General features: G+C 41.3%; 1 protein-coding gene across 1 annotated transcript in view; it reads right to left on the bottom strand.

The window, feature by feature from the left end:
* LOC127913265 (ADP-ribose glycohydrolase MACROD2-like) overlaps positions 1 to 15,281 on the bottom strand; it is a 496,709-nt gene extending 481,428 nt beyond the window's left edge. The window contains exon 1 of the mRNA XM_052485172.1: positions 15,182 to 15,281. Coding sequence (XP_052341132.1) covers positions 15,182 to 15,281 — 100 coding nt within the window. The remainder of the gene's footprint in view (positions 1 to 15,181) is intronic.
* Positions 15,282 to 15,489: the final 208 nt, after the last annotated feature.

The following is a 15,489-nucleotide window of genomic DNA, read 5'->3' as shown; positions in this document are numbered from 1 at the left end:
TTGTGTTTTCGGATTGTTTCAGTGCACGCATTCAACAAGCTTTGGACAAAGGACTTTCACCATCTCCAAATTTCACTCAAAAATTCTATAGTTCTGAACTGGGCTTGATTTAGTTTATGCTGTTTTAATTTTTCAAAATGTTGTTAATTATTTTAAACTTCCATTGGAATAAATCTATAGCTCAGTTTTCACTTGGCTCATGTAAATCATTTGTAGTTTTCCCTTTAAACATCATAAGGTCAACATCCACATAGTGTTCACATTTCTCCCATGTAAATGTAGAAGCAACATAAAACAATTTATTTGGGAAATATCCAGTCTTTGCTATTTTCTTCATTACCATGCTGATGATTTCAAGTTGTATTGGATAAATGTTTTATTTGTGAAAGACATTGAATACATGTTGTTTAGTATATTTACTACATTTAGTATGTTTACTAAGTTCATATATATAACCTTTATTTAACTAGGGCAATTCAGTTATGTACAAATTCTTATTTTCAATGACGGCCTAGGAACTCTGGGTTAACTGCCTTGTTCAGGGACAGAATGACAGATTTTTACCTTGTCAGCTCAGGGATTTGATCTTGCAACCTTTTGGTTACTAAACCAATGCTCTAACCACTAGCCTACCTGACCACCCCATATGTGCTTTGGTTTATGTAGATACATTTCAATATTAATAACACACAGTAACCAAAAACCTGACATAATTTGCATATTCATACAGAGTTTGCAGCAAGCAGAATGTTTTCCCATAAATTTACCGCAACAGCTATCCACAAAACTCATTTGCATGTGAAAATAGGAGATTGCCGCAAATTTCCCGAAGGTTTGCCACAACTGTTTTTAAGAAGCCAGTTATTTTCGGTAAGGGGGGTTGTTAGGTTGACCCAACTGTTTGATTGCAGGCATTGGGTCACTTAGTTGGGTTTTTTTTCTTTAAAAAGAGCACGGTTGAGTTGTTGGTGCTGGGTTATTGAGATATGACCCAGTGGGTTAGATCAGAAGCAGGGAGGTGTAGTTTAGTAGGTAGTTTAGTAGGCTTTCCGGAAATACACCTGTGAGAGTAAATGTCATTCCTGTTCATCTGTTGTGTTGTATCGTTATTACATGTTAAGGTTGAACATTGACATTGTTTTAACTTTACTGACACTTACATGAGTGTATACGTTTCCTAAAAGCACATACACAATAATCATAGAATTCTAGAAGTGTGTAAAATGCGAAAATGTTTCGGGAAAAGAACATTTGCAGTATGAAAACTTAACATGATGAACAGTAATAACATTTACTCTCACAGGTGGCCAATAAGAACTATCTGAAATGCACACCCCTAATAAGCCAAGACTCAGGAAAATAACCTAATGATTACATTAACAAAGACCCAGCTGCTAGGTCAACCCAGCATGAAAGCACAAAAAAATACCCAACTGATGGTTAAATTAACCTGTGTTTGGGTAATCCCAACAACCCAACATAAGTTATTCACACAACCCAACTGGCTGGGTCAAAATAACCCAGCGTGTGTTCTGTCCAATATTTACCCAGCACTGGGTTACCAAAAAAACTAAATTGTTATTTTTTTAACGCAGCATTTTTTGGAGTTTGCTCTGCAACACAATTCACAACAGCCTCCTATGGATTAAAGCCATCTATCTCTAATAATAATAATAATATATGCCATTTAGCTGACGCTTTTATCCAAAGCGACTCAAGACAAAACCTATGCCTGAACCTATTTTTCTCTGATGACATTGAATGTCCTGTGAGCAAATGGCTAGGGTTTAGAGAGACTGTAAGAGATGAGAGGCCTTGCATGCTGGAGGTCAGTTGTAGAGACAGACATGGACACACATAGACAGACGGACACAAGCTTTGAACACTCACTAACACTTTCTATATTTGTATTTGTGCCAAAATATCTAACGTTGAGGATCCACATTGACAATTACAGGTGAAAAACCTATTTCCATATTGCTTTGAGCTCTGATAGAGAAAGAGCTTAAAGAGAAAGGTAAAGGTACAGTAGCAGGTACCAGGTGCCTCTCTCTCTCTGTCTGTCTCTGTCTGTCTCTCTCTCTATATATATATGGATGAGCCTGCATTGATTAGGGAAGGAAATGAAACGTTTTCTTCAAACGGCCGCTGAGGAGCACAGGCTGTGTCCAACATGGCACTTTTTCCCTTAATAGGAGACTACTTCTGACCAGTGCAATATATAGAGAATTTGATGCAATTTGGGACGTACCCACAGTGTGAGAAACATCTTAGATATGTTTCACTAACATATTCCACAGCAGATAGATAAACTACCAAAGGGACGAGCAAACCTCAAACATTCCCCTTTTTCTGGATACAACAAACTACCTTTGACAAATCCTGAGATGTATTTACAGTAGAGGAACAGTACTGTGTCAGACTCAGAGAGGAACTAGTTGCAACATCGCTGGGCTTCCATCATTCTATTAACTAGTAGCTACACCGCTGGGCTTCCATCATTCTATTAACTAGTAGCTACACCGCTGGGCTTCCATCATTCTATTAACTAGTAGCTACACCGCTGGGCTTCCATCATTCTATTAACTAGTAGCTACACCGCTGGGCTTCCATCATTCTATTAACTAGTAGCTACACCGCTGGGCTTCCATCATTCTATTAACTAGTAGCTACACCGCTGGGCTTCCATCATTCTATTACCTAGTAGCTACACCGCTGGGCTTCCATCATTCTATTAACTAGTAGCTACACCGCTGGGCTTCCATCATTCTATTAACTAGTAGCTACACCGCTGGGCTTCCATCATTCTATTAACTAGTAGCTACACCGCTGGGCTTCCATCATTCTATTAACTAGTAGCTACACCGCTGGGCTTCCATCATTCTATTAACTAGTAGCTACACCGCTGGGCTTCCATCATTCTATTAACTAGTAGCTACACCGCTGGGCTTCCATCATTCTATTAACTAGTAGCTACACCGCTGGGCTTCCATCATTCTATTAACTAGTAGCTACACCGCTGGGCTTCCATCATTCTATTAACTAGTAGCTACACCGCTGGGCTTCCATCATTCTATTAACTAGTAGCTACACCGCTGGGCTTCCATCATTCTATTAACTAGTAGCTACACCGCTGGGCTTCCATCATTCTATTAACTAGTAGCTACACCGCTGGGCTTCCATCATTCTATTAACTAGTAGCTACACCGCTGGGCTTCCATCATTCTATTAACTAGTAGCTACACCGCTGGGCTTCCATCATTCTATTAACTAGTAGCTACACCGCTGGGCTTCCATCATTCTATTAACTAGTAGCTACACCGCTGGGCTTCCATCATTCTATTAACTAGTAGCTACACCGCTGGGCTTCCATCATTCTATTAACTAGTAGCTACACCGCTGGGCTTCCATCATTCTATTAACTAGTAGCTACACCGCTGGGCTTCCATCATTCTATTAACTAGTAGCTACACCGCTGGGCTTCCATCATTCTATTAACTAGTAGCTACACCGCTGGGCTTCCATCATTCTATTAACTAGTAGCTACACCGCTGGGCTTCCATCATTCTATTAACTAGTAGCTACACCGCTGGGCTTCCATCATTATATTAACTAGTAGCTACACCGCTGGGCTTCCATCATTCTATTAACTAGTAGCTACACCGCTGGGCTTCCATCATTCTATTAACTAGTAGCTACACCGCTGGGCTTCCATCATTCTATTAACTAGTAGCTACACCGCTGGGCTTCCATCATTCTATTAACTAGTAGCTACACCGCTGGGCTTCCATCATTCTATTAACTAGTAGCTACACCGCTGGGCTTCCATCATTCTATTAACTAGTAGCTACACCGCTGGGCTTCCATCATTCTATTAACTAGTAGCTACACCGCTGGGCTTTCATCATTCTATTAACTAGTAGCTACACCGCTGGGCTTCCATCATTCTATTAACTAGTAGCTACACCGCTGGGCTTCCATCATTCTATTAACTAGTAGCTACACCGCTGGGCTTCCATCATTCTATTAACTAGTAGCTACACCGCTGGGCTTCCATCATTCTATTAACTAGTAGCTACACCGCTGGGCTTTCATCATTCTATTAACTAGTAGCTACACCGCTGGGCTTCCATCATTCTATTAACTAGTAGCTACACCGCTGGGCTTCCATCATTCTATTACCTAGTAGCTACACCGCTGGGCTTCCATCATTCTATTAACTAGTAGCTACACCGCTGGGCTTCCATCATTCTATTAACTAGTAGCTACACCGCTGGGCTTCCATCATTCTATTAACTAGTAGCTACACCGCTGGGCTTCCATCATTCTATTAACTAGTAGCTACACCGCTGGGCTTCCATCATTCTATTAACTAGTAGCTACACCGCTGGGCTTCCATCATTCTATTAACTAGTAGCTACACCGCTGGGCTTCCATCATTCTATTATCTAGTAGCTACACCGCTGGGCTTCCATCATTCTATTAACTAGTAGCTACACCGCTGGGCTTCCATCATTCTATTAACTAGTAGCTACACCGCTGGGCTTCCATCATTCTATTAACTAGTAGCTACACCGCTGGGCTTCCATCATTCTATTAACTAGTAGCTACACCGCTGGGCTTCCATCATTCTATTAACTAGTAGCTACACCGCTGGGCTTCCATCATTCTATTAACTAGTAGCTACACCGCTGGGCTTCCATCATTCTATTAACTAGTAGCTACACCGCTGGGCTTCCATCATTCTATTAACTAGTAGCTACACCGCTGGGCTTCCATCATTCTATTAACTAGTAGCTACACCGCTGGGCTTCAATCATTCTTTTAAACATACCACATACCTACAATGACTGGGGTTGTTTGATACATCAGCGAAGTGTGATTGATGTACAGTGGGGCAAAAAAGTATTTAGTCAGCCACCAATTGTGCAAGTTCTCCAACTTAAAAATATGAGAAAGGCCTGTAATTATCATCATAGGTACACTTCAACTATGAATGACAAAATGAGAGAAAAAAAATCCAGAAAATTTTAATGAATTTATTTGCAAATTATGGTGGAAAATAAGTATTTGGTCAATAACAAAAGTTTATCTCAATACCTTGTTATATACAATTTGTTGTCAAAACAAGGTCTGGGCCTACTGCCAAATTGTAGATACTGAGAATTGAGGATTTGTTCAATCAGTCACTTTTATGAAAAGCACAAGTATAACATTTCCATCACAATATCATACTAATTTGAGTGTCCCGGATTTCTGTTTACTATGTTATATTACGTCTAGTCTATGAGACCAGGTTGGATGTCGAGCCTAATGGTCTGGTGTTTTTTCTTTCTGTAACGGAGGTGGTTCGGCGATCATGCTCAGGTGATGAGTAACATCGCTTGGGACCCAAAGAGTTGCTAGTCTTTTCTTGGTGAGCTAATAAACTCTTCTGCCACGCAGGAAAACGGATTTCGAACTACAGTTGAAGTCGGAAGTTTACAGTCACTAAGATGCATCCAACCCAGAAGCCAGCTGCACCAATGTGTCAGAGGAAACACCGTTACGCCTAGCGACCTGGTTAGCGTGCACTGCGCCCGTCCCGATATCACTGCGATGCAGTGCCTTAGACCACTGCGCCACCCAGCAATACTACCAAATACTAAATGAGTGTATGTGTATGTGAGTTTGTTGGAACCTCTCCAGCACTCTGATAATAAACAATGATTAATTCAAGATTGACTTTGAGTGTCCCTGTATAAGGATTTCCACAACAATTTGGCATTAACGAACAGGGTGATTGATTCTGGCTGCGGAGCATTCCAGTGGGGGTCTGCGAGGAAAACTCCCGTCTGACCAAAAGGCGATGAGACCCGCCCAGAACAGATCCTTACTGTGAGTTGCCCAGGAGGAGACACATCATCCGCAAACCATTGAGAGACGGAAACTGACTTCAGTAAGTCAATTTAAATGAATCTGTAAAAAAAATTATTGTAAAGTGGCTGTTCCACTGGATGTCATAAGGTGTATGCACCAATTTGTAAGTCGCTCTGGATAAGAGCGTCTGCTAAATGACTTAAATGTAAATGTAAATGTAATGATGCTGCCACCCTGTGCTTCACGGTTGGGATGGTGTTCTTCGGCTTGCAAGCCTCCCACTTTTTCCTCCAAACATAATGATGGTCATTATGGCCAAACAGTTCTACTTCTGTTTCATCAGACCAGAGGACATTTTTCAAAAAAGTACAATCTTTGTCCCCATGTGCAGTTGCAAATGGTTGTCTGGCTTTTTTATGGCGGTTTTGGAGCAGTGGCTTCTTCTTTGCTGAGCGACCTTTCCGGTGATGTCGATATAGGACTGGTTTTACTGTGGCTATAGATACTTTTGTACCGGTTACTTCCAGCATCTTCACAAGGTCCTTTGCTGTTGTTCCTGGATTGATTTGCACTTTTCGCACCAAAGTACGTTCATCACTAGGAGACATCATCTCTACCTCTCCTTCCTGAGCTGTATGACGACTGTGTGGTCCCGTGGTGTTTATACTTGCGTACTATTGTTTGTACAGATGAACGTGGTACCTTCAGGCTTTTGGAAATTGCTCCCAAGGATGAACCGGACTTGTGGAAGTTCACAATTTTTTTCTGAGGTCTTGGCTGATTTCTTTAGACTTTCCCATAATGTCAAGCAAAGAGGCGCTGAGTTTGAAGATAGGCCTTGAAATACATCCACAGGTATACCTCCAATTGACTCCAATTATGTCAATTAGCCTATCAGAAGCTTCTAAAGCCATGGCATAATTTTCTGGAATTTTCCAAGCTGTTTAAAGGGACTGTCAACTTAGAGTATGTTAACTTCTGACCCACTGGAATTGTGAGACAATGAATTATAAGTGAAATAATCTGTCTGTAAACAATTGTTGGAAAAATGACTCGTGTCATGCACAAAGTAGATGTCCTAACCGACTTGCCAAAACTATAGTTTCTTAACAAGACATTTGTGGAGTGGTTGAAAAATGAGTTTTAATGTCTCCAACCTAAGTGTATTTAAACGTCCCACTTCAACTGTACATCACAGAAGACTGAAATTTAACAAAACCTGTGCTCATGTGTGGCCTATCACTTTGTGGCTGAACCGTTGTTGCTCCTAGACGTTTCCACTTCACAATAAGCACTTACGGTTGACCGGGGCAGCTCAAGCACGGCAGACAAACTGACTTGTTGGAAAGGTGGAAATGTATCCTATGACGGTGCCACATTGAAAGCCACTGAGCTCTTCAGTAAGGCTGCCAATGTTTGTCTATAGAGATTGCATGGCTGTGAGCTCGTTTTATACACCTGTCAGCAATGGGTGTGGCTGAAATAGCCAAATCCCAGTCATTTGAAGGGGTCCACATACTAAGATGTATGTCATCCTAAGACCATATCTGCTGTTCTAAACATGACAGTGTCCATATGTTTTCTTCCTAAATGTCTATATGTTTTCAGCCAGAATGAAAGAGAGAGGGAGACAGGAACAGGATTTGAATCAGACCTTGACCCTGTATCCTTTCTCCTGAGCTCTGTTAAGTCATGAACTGATCATGAGATTCAAACATATTTAATATCATTATGCTCTGAAGGAGAGTGATTCAGAACAATGATGTTGAGTCTCTGATCATATGTTGCATTTCAAATGGCACCCTATTCCCTTTATAGTACACTACTTTTGACTGGAGTCCTATGCAATATGGTGCCATTTGATACACAGACACAATCATACCCTGAGAATGAACAAGGAAGTAATGAAACATTGACAGCAATTGTTGTTGCTAATCAACATGATTGTATATTGCAGATATCCTGCCATATGTGTGTGTGTGTTTGTATGTGTGCATGTGTCCTAAATGCCAGGAATATGATTTCACATCAAAGCAGAGAGGAGTGGAGAGGAGCACCCAACTCAATACAAAAGCCTCTTTGAGTTAAGCACTCTTTTTTATGTTAATAATATTTAATTTGTGTTTTTAATTATATTTCTACTGAAAACAGGCAGTGCTTGGAAGGGGAGACTATTCCAGCTAAACAGTGACATCAAAGATCAAATACTGTAAATGGAAGACAAACCATGAGAGGGAGGTTTCTGTTCTCTCCTCTTCCTGTTCACTCATCTGATATCCTCATAAGCTGGCAATTGCAAATAAAAGGGGGGGAAAGCGGGCAGCCCTGTATGGTTACACATTTTAATTTCAAATAAGTATTGTGATTTAAATGGACACAATTAATCACAACTTTCAAGAGAAAGTTGGATTGAGGAAGCAGCAGAGCACAGTATTGACTAGAAATATGGCAAATGTACTGCACGGTGAAATTCTGAATGTGTAAATAAGAGCGCTTTCATTGAAGATGCCAAGACACAAGTTGAAAGGTGGCAGCATACACCCATGATACATCTATGTCTAACCTCCAGACAGCCAGAGTCTAAAGACTTCCACTAACCTATGACTAGGATGAGTCCCAAATGGCACCCTATTCCCTAAAGGGTGCACTTCTGTTGACCAGGGCCCGTAATACTCTCGTATTACCTTCACCAAGAAAGACAACGCCAGCCACATATCCATTCACCTCACATTTCACCCACAGGGGGAAGAAAGGCAAACAGGTATTAGAAAAACAAAAACTGTTTCCAAAAGTCCCTTGGGAGTCTCAAAGTGTGAGATACTTCAATATTGTATGATATAGTCCTGGCACTCAGAGCTGAACCATAAGTTGAGATGGTGTGAAATAGCAAATAAACAACATTATCTTACACTCAAACACCCCAAAATAAACAACATTATCTTACACTCAAACACCCCAAAATAAACAACATTATCTTACACTCAAACACCCCAAAATAAACAACATTATCTTACACTCAAACACCCCAAAATAAACAACATTATCTTACACTCAAACACCCCAAAATAAACAACATTATCTTACACTCAAACACCCCAAAATAAACAACATTATCTTACACTCAAACACCCCAAAATAAACAACATTATCTTACACTCAAACACCCCAAAATAAACACTTAGGTCTAGAAAGTAAACATGACACACTAAGTGTCTGCACAAAAACAGACGACTGTTTCTAGTACTATAGTAAGAAACATAGAGTGAATCATAAAAATGAAATATCTACTGTACACAAAAGAAATATCAAAGAAACCTGGAGCAGAAATGTTGACAGTTTGTCTATGGATGCACCTTCCTTAGTACAGTACCTCATAACATGACAGTGAATCACTGCCTGCTAGTCAGTCATAGTGCCTCATTAAGCACAAACATATATGGTGACAAGGCACATGTCCAGTGACAGAAAATGCACACATCTGTCCAGTGACAAGGAACACTTCTATCTAGTGACAGGTAGGGTTGCACATTTTGGAGAATATTCAGGTGGAAACTTTCCATGGGAATTAACGAGAATATATGGGAATTAACAGGAATATATGGGAATTAACGGAAATATATGCATATTAATATTAAAACCATTTAAATGTAGATGTTCTCTGCATTGGATATATTTACCATATCATATGGAGACAGAAACATAAACCTTGTACGTTAACATAAGTAGACATAATTGCAAATGATTAAATCCTTACAATATAATTTTTTAAAACTATTTGGTTACGAATTTTACTTTAATTAAATGAGTTGACTCTTCACATGAGATGAGTTCACTGAACATAATAAAAGGAATATTGAATTCAACATACATCTCTGTAAAATTATAGTCTAGAAACTAAAGCTTTGGTTGTCTTCCTCTCAGGCTTCCATGTCTTCTCCCTGGACCTCCTCAATGTCCACCTCTTGAACATCAGACTCTGAGGCATCATCTCCACTGTCACCTTCCAACCTTGTTGAGGATGGCTCGTTGTCAGACTCAAAAAGCCTCAAATTTGCCCGCATGGAAACCAATTTTTCAACCCTTGTATTGGTCAGCCTGTTGCGTGCTTTGGTGTGTGTGTTTCCAAGCAAGGACCAGTTGGGTTCTGAGGCGGCTGATGTTGGTGGGATTTGGAGGAGGATGGAAGAAACAGGGGACAGAGCCTCAGATCCACAAAGTCCCTTCCACCTGGTGGTTGATGCGATATGTTGGCACGACTGTCATATTGCATCTCCATCCTAAAACTCTTGCTTGAAAGTGTACTTCACCAGACTGCCAAGAACCTTGCCCTCATCCAGGCTAAGATGGCAAGACACGGTAGTGATGACACCATAGGCCTTGTTGATCTCTGCACCAGACAGGATGCTCTTGCCAGCCATTTCTTGGAGACTCCTTCCCCTCCAGGAGACTGTCAAACATGATGACAACACCAGCTTCAATGTGTTGCTCTATTTCTACTGACCTTGCTTGGTGAGGTAGATTGCTGCTGTAACTTGATGACCGTTCACATACCTAACCATTTCCCTGGCTCTCTTGTAGAGTGTATCCATTGTTTTCAGTGCTCTGATGTCCGTGAGGAGCAGATTCAATGCATGAGCAGCACAGCCAATGGGTGTGATGTGAGGGTAGGACTCCTCCACTTTAGACCAAGCAGCCTTCATGTTCGCAGCATTGTCTGTCACCAGTGCAAATACCTTCTGTGGTCCAAAGTCATTGATGACTGTCTTCAGCTCATCTGCAATGTAGAGACCTGTGTGTCTGCTGTCCCTTGTGCCTGTGCTCTGGTAGAATACTGGTTGAGGGGTGGAGATGATGTAGTTAATTATTCCTTGCCCATTAACATTAGACCACCCATCAGAGATGATTGCAATAGTCTGCTTTCTCTATAATTTACTTGACCTTCACTTGAACTTTGTTGAAATCTGCATCTAACAAATGCGTAGATGAAGCATGTCTGGTTGGAGTGGTGTATGCTGGGCGAAGAACATTCACAAATCTCTTCCAATACACATTGCCTGTGAGCATCAGAGGTGAACCAGTTATATATACAGCTCGAGCAAGACATTCATCAGCATTTATCTGACTACATTCCTCCATTGAGTCAAAGAAACATCCGATTCCAGGAGGACCATGAGCTGCTGCTATCAATAAGGTGCCTCATTCATCAAGGATTCATCATTTTCACCTCGAATAAAAGTAGAGGGACTTTAGTCAGAGGTTGTTTGTTGTGAGCGATTGAGGGAACTTCATGCACTTGGCCAGATGATTCTGCATCTTTGTTGCATTCTTCACATATGATTTGGCACAGTATTTGCAAATGTACACAGCTTTTCCTTCTACATTAGCTGCAGTGAAATGTCTCCACACATCAGATAGTGCCCGTGGCATTTTCTTGTAAAGATTAGAAGAAAAATGAGTAAAACAACAACAAATACAATTCCATGTCCAGATAAATAGTTGAGCAGTTAGATTAAACAACTCCTTCGTAAAAGAAATGTTTTAAAATTAAACATGTATGGAGACAGGTGAATTAACACTCCTCAGGTAGCAGGCTCAAGCAAGCTAAAACCCACATGGTAGCAAAAACTAACTAGCAGAAATTGTTAAGTTAGAAAATATTGAAACACACTTTGCTGTAGGCTACTATTTACTAGTTAACAAAAAAATAATGTATGTCATATAAAATATATTCACCTCACCCAGTATTGAAATCAACACATAGTGTAGTCCTTGGCTCAGACAGTGTAGTAGTGTGGGCTCAATAGCATCTCATTAGTGTGCAAGATCTTGAGAATCAGCTGTACATGTGATGGAAGAATGCACTATGCATGCAGAGGGTTGCAATGCTATTGAATTGGGGATAGTTTAACCAACATATGCCACAAGACCTAGAATTGCCTTACGTGTATCCCACAATAAAGGTTCACTGTTATAAGCTAACTTTTTTGATGAATTTAAGCAAAATTTCCCAAATTTCAGGGCTTAACCTCCCAAGGAAAATTTCAGGAAAGATTCTGGGAATTTACCGGAAAGTTTCTGAACCTTTGCAACCCTAGTGACAAGGCACATGTCTATCTAGTGACAAGGCACACGTGTATCTTTATTTTTAACCTTTATCTCACTATAAATACGGTATATCAGATGAAGTCATCCCGTCTGTCAGAAACAGAAGAAAACACATCATCACGGCTTGAAGTGAAGGAAGGGACAGTGAAAACATACATGTAAAATAGCATTTTTCCTTCTGGTATGTTCAAAATGCCCTTTCCTACAAACGGCAACAATGTATACAAAATACTTATACAAACATATACAAACATAGAACTAATTTGCCTAGTTAAAGGTTACATAAAAAAATATATACAGTGTACAATATAAAAACATGTCCAAACATACTGTATACAAACATACTGTATACAAACATACTGTATACAAACATACTGTATACAAACATACTGTATACAAACATATGCATGATATTATCTGCACCTATTGTAGCAATCAGCCATCAGAATAACTCATTGTCAATCAATTAATTATGCACCAAGGACAATGGAAGCATTTTGATTGATTGTGTCCTTTGTATAATGCATTAGGTCTCATTTGATGTTACTAAAGAGGTAGTGATGGGGTTGGTCTTTATGCATTTGATGAGTCTGGAGATGATGAGTCTGGAGACGGTTTGATAACAGAGTATAAAAGCACAAAGGATTGTTGGACCATTAATAAACACAATCAAAATTGAATTACCATTTTTACTGTCTTTCTGTCGCTCTATCTGAGTGGGGCTACTGACCTGCCCTTTAAAACACCACTCCTTCCTTTCAAACACTCCCTCCCTCTTTCTAAATCCTTTGACAGCGCTGTGGTTTATCCTCCCGCTGTCCTCAATGAAAAACACTTCAATCATGTGTTGTTGTAGTATAAGGTGATCTGGAGAAGGTGCCATGATGAGGTGTCAACAGTTTTAGATGTTTTAGATGGTGTGTCACATGGGGAGGCACACACACAGACACACACACACACACAAACAGTCAGGTGGGAGTAGGTCTGTACATGGCAGAGGCTGTCAGAGGTATGCTCTGTACAGGTACGGCACTTTGACATGACTTACTCCCTCTACGGCTCGCTCCCTCTACGGCTGAGTGGTAATGAAACATTACCAGCTTAGCAGAGGAGGCTGGTGGGAGGCTATATATGAGGACAGGCTCATTGTAAAGGCTGGAATGGAATCAATGAAATGGTAGCAAACACATCAAACATATCACATTACAATGAGCCCGTCCTCCTACAGCTCCTCCCACCAGCCTCCACTGCAGCTGAGAGGCCTTACATTTTATTCCCTGACAATGTCGTCCTGACAACCACAGCATTACAACCACAACACAACTGGCTCCTAATGTGGTCCTATGTGGCTCAGTTGGTAAGAATGTGGCACCTGCAACGCCAAGGTCACAGGTTCAATTATTTTAGGGATCGCAAACATAATATAAGTGGCATATATTATGATATTAGAGGTGACTCTGGGTATTATCCTTTGGAGCTAAAGCAGTTGACGATCCTAAGATATGACCATATATGGCCCAAAGATATGGTGTCTCCGGAAGAGATGCTTACAGAGATATCAAATGACGCTAGAGAATTCCTCTGTAATGTTAAATGTCTGTCACACACACACACACATTGGTGGGATTCTCAGCCCATGATGCACTCAGCAGCACTCATGTTCCTTCGTGAAGATTACAATATCAAGCGTCATCGCCCACTCAAACAGCAAGGGCCAATAAAACGATGGGAACAATGTTGTCATGGTGACAGAGACTGCACCAGAGTAATTCCCACGTTCAACCAACACATGCACAGACGGACACAAACACACACACCGACGCATGCACGATCACACGCAGACACACACACACACGTAGCTTTTCAGAGACAGTCAGGAGTCATCCGTTGCATGCACATTACTTCAGTGGTTAGTGCATTCATTTTCACTTTTTTTAAAAGGTATTATGGTTGTCTGTTGCCTTAATTATTATTCATTCACTTTCTTTTTAAATAGCTTTTAAAGTGTCACTGGAATAGCAAAGTGATTCCACATACAAACAGATGTTTTGGTGCGGAGGGAAGGGGGGTGAATTAGCGAGAAATGTGTGTTTATCAAGCATGAGCGAGAAAGAGAGAGCGTGAGAAAAAGAGAGGGAGCAAAAGAGGAAGAGAGAGAAAAAGATAAATAGATATGAGAGAGAGAGATCCACAGATCCACAAAGAATTCGAAAACAAATCCAATTTTGATAAACTCCCATATCTACTGGGTGAAATTCCACAGTGTGCCATCACAGCAGCAAGATTTGTGACCTGTTGCCACAAGAAAAGGGCAACACATGTTTCCCATGCCAATAAAGCCCCTTGAATTGAATTGAGAGAGAAAGAAAGAGAAATAGATGAGATAGATAGATAGATAGATAGATAGATAGATAGATAGATAGATAGATAGATAGATAGATAGATAGATAGATAGATAGATAGATAGATAGATAGATGAGAGAGAGAGAACTCGGAGCAGACAATATCCACATTCTCATTTCCATTCAAAGATATATAAAATGTCAAACTGTAGCTCTACAAGCGAAATAAAAGACCAGTTATGGCCCAGTCCCCCCTCCCTGCCTCCATGTGTATGAATTACAGCACTTCACATGTCTAAAACAGATTGTGACTTCCTCAAGAACTAAAATGCCCCTCAGGTGTGTGTGCACATGAGGGTTGTTTGTGCTTCTGGGATTGGGACAATGAAAAACCTATTTTTTGCTAGCAACCTGAAATGTCCTGCTACAGTGCAGCCACACCACCAGATCTGTGAGCTTGAAACAGAGGAGACCTATTGGCAAGAATACATTTCTGGACTTTGCTAAAAGCAGCCCAGAATCATACATAGGAAAACTCTAATGCAGTTTCCGTGTGAAGTGTTCCAAAAAACATGGCTTCACATGATTTCACATGTGAAAATCCACATCTTCACGTGAAGTTTTCCAAAATGTGCTAATATCACATGTGAAATCATGTGGATTTTCTATAAGGGGTGGGTGGGCTGGCCCATGTTGGGCTGGTGTCTGCTAACGTGTGCTGGGCTTGGTGTTGGCTAGCCTGTGCTGGACTTGGTGTTGGCTAGCCTGTACTGGGCTTAGTGTTGGCAAGCCTGTGCGGGCCTTGGTGTTGGCTAGCCTGTGCTGGGCTTGGTGTTGGCTAGCCTGTGCTGGGCTTGGTGTTGGCTAGCCTGTACTGGGCATGGTGCAGGCTGACCCATGTAGGGCTGGTGTGGGCTGGCCCATGTTGGACTGGTGTGGGCTAGCCTGTTCTGGGCTTGGTGCAGGCTGACCCATGTTGGACTGGTGTGGGCTAGCCTGTGCTGGACTTGGTGTGGGCTAACCCTTGTTGGGCTAGTGTGGGCTAGCCTGTGTTGGGCTCATGTGGGCTAGCCTGTGCTGGGCTTGGTGTCGGCTAGCCTGTGCTGGGCTTGGTGTTGGCTAGCCTGTACTGGGCATGGTGCAGGCTGACCCATGTAGGGCTGGTGTGGGCTGGCCCATGTTG

This window comes from Oncorhynchus keta, chromosome 2, assembly GCF_023373465.1.
Source record: "Oncorhynchus keta strain PuntledgeMale-10-30-2019 chromosome 2, Oket_V2, whole genome shotgun sequence".
In the NCBI taxonomy this organism is placed as follows: Eukaryota; Metazoa; Chordata; class Actinopteri; order Salmoniformes; family Salmonidae; genus Oncorhynchus; species Oncorhynchus keta.
The sequence above is the reverse complement of the archived record's forward strand: the minus strand, read 5'-3'. Positions and strand labels throughout refer to the sequence as shown.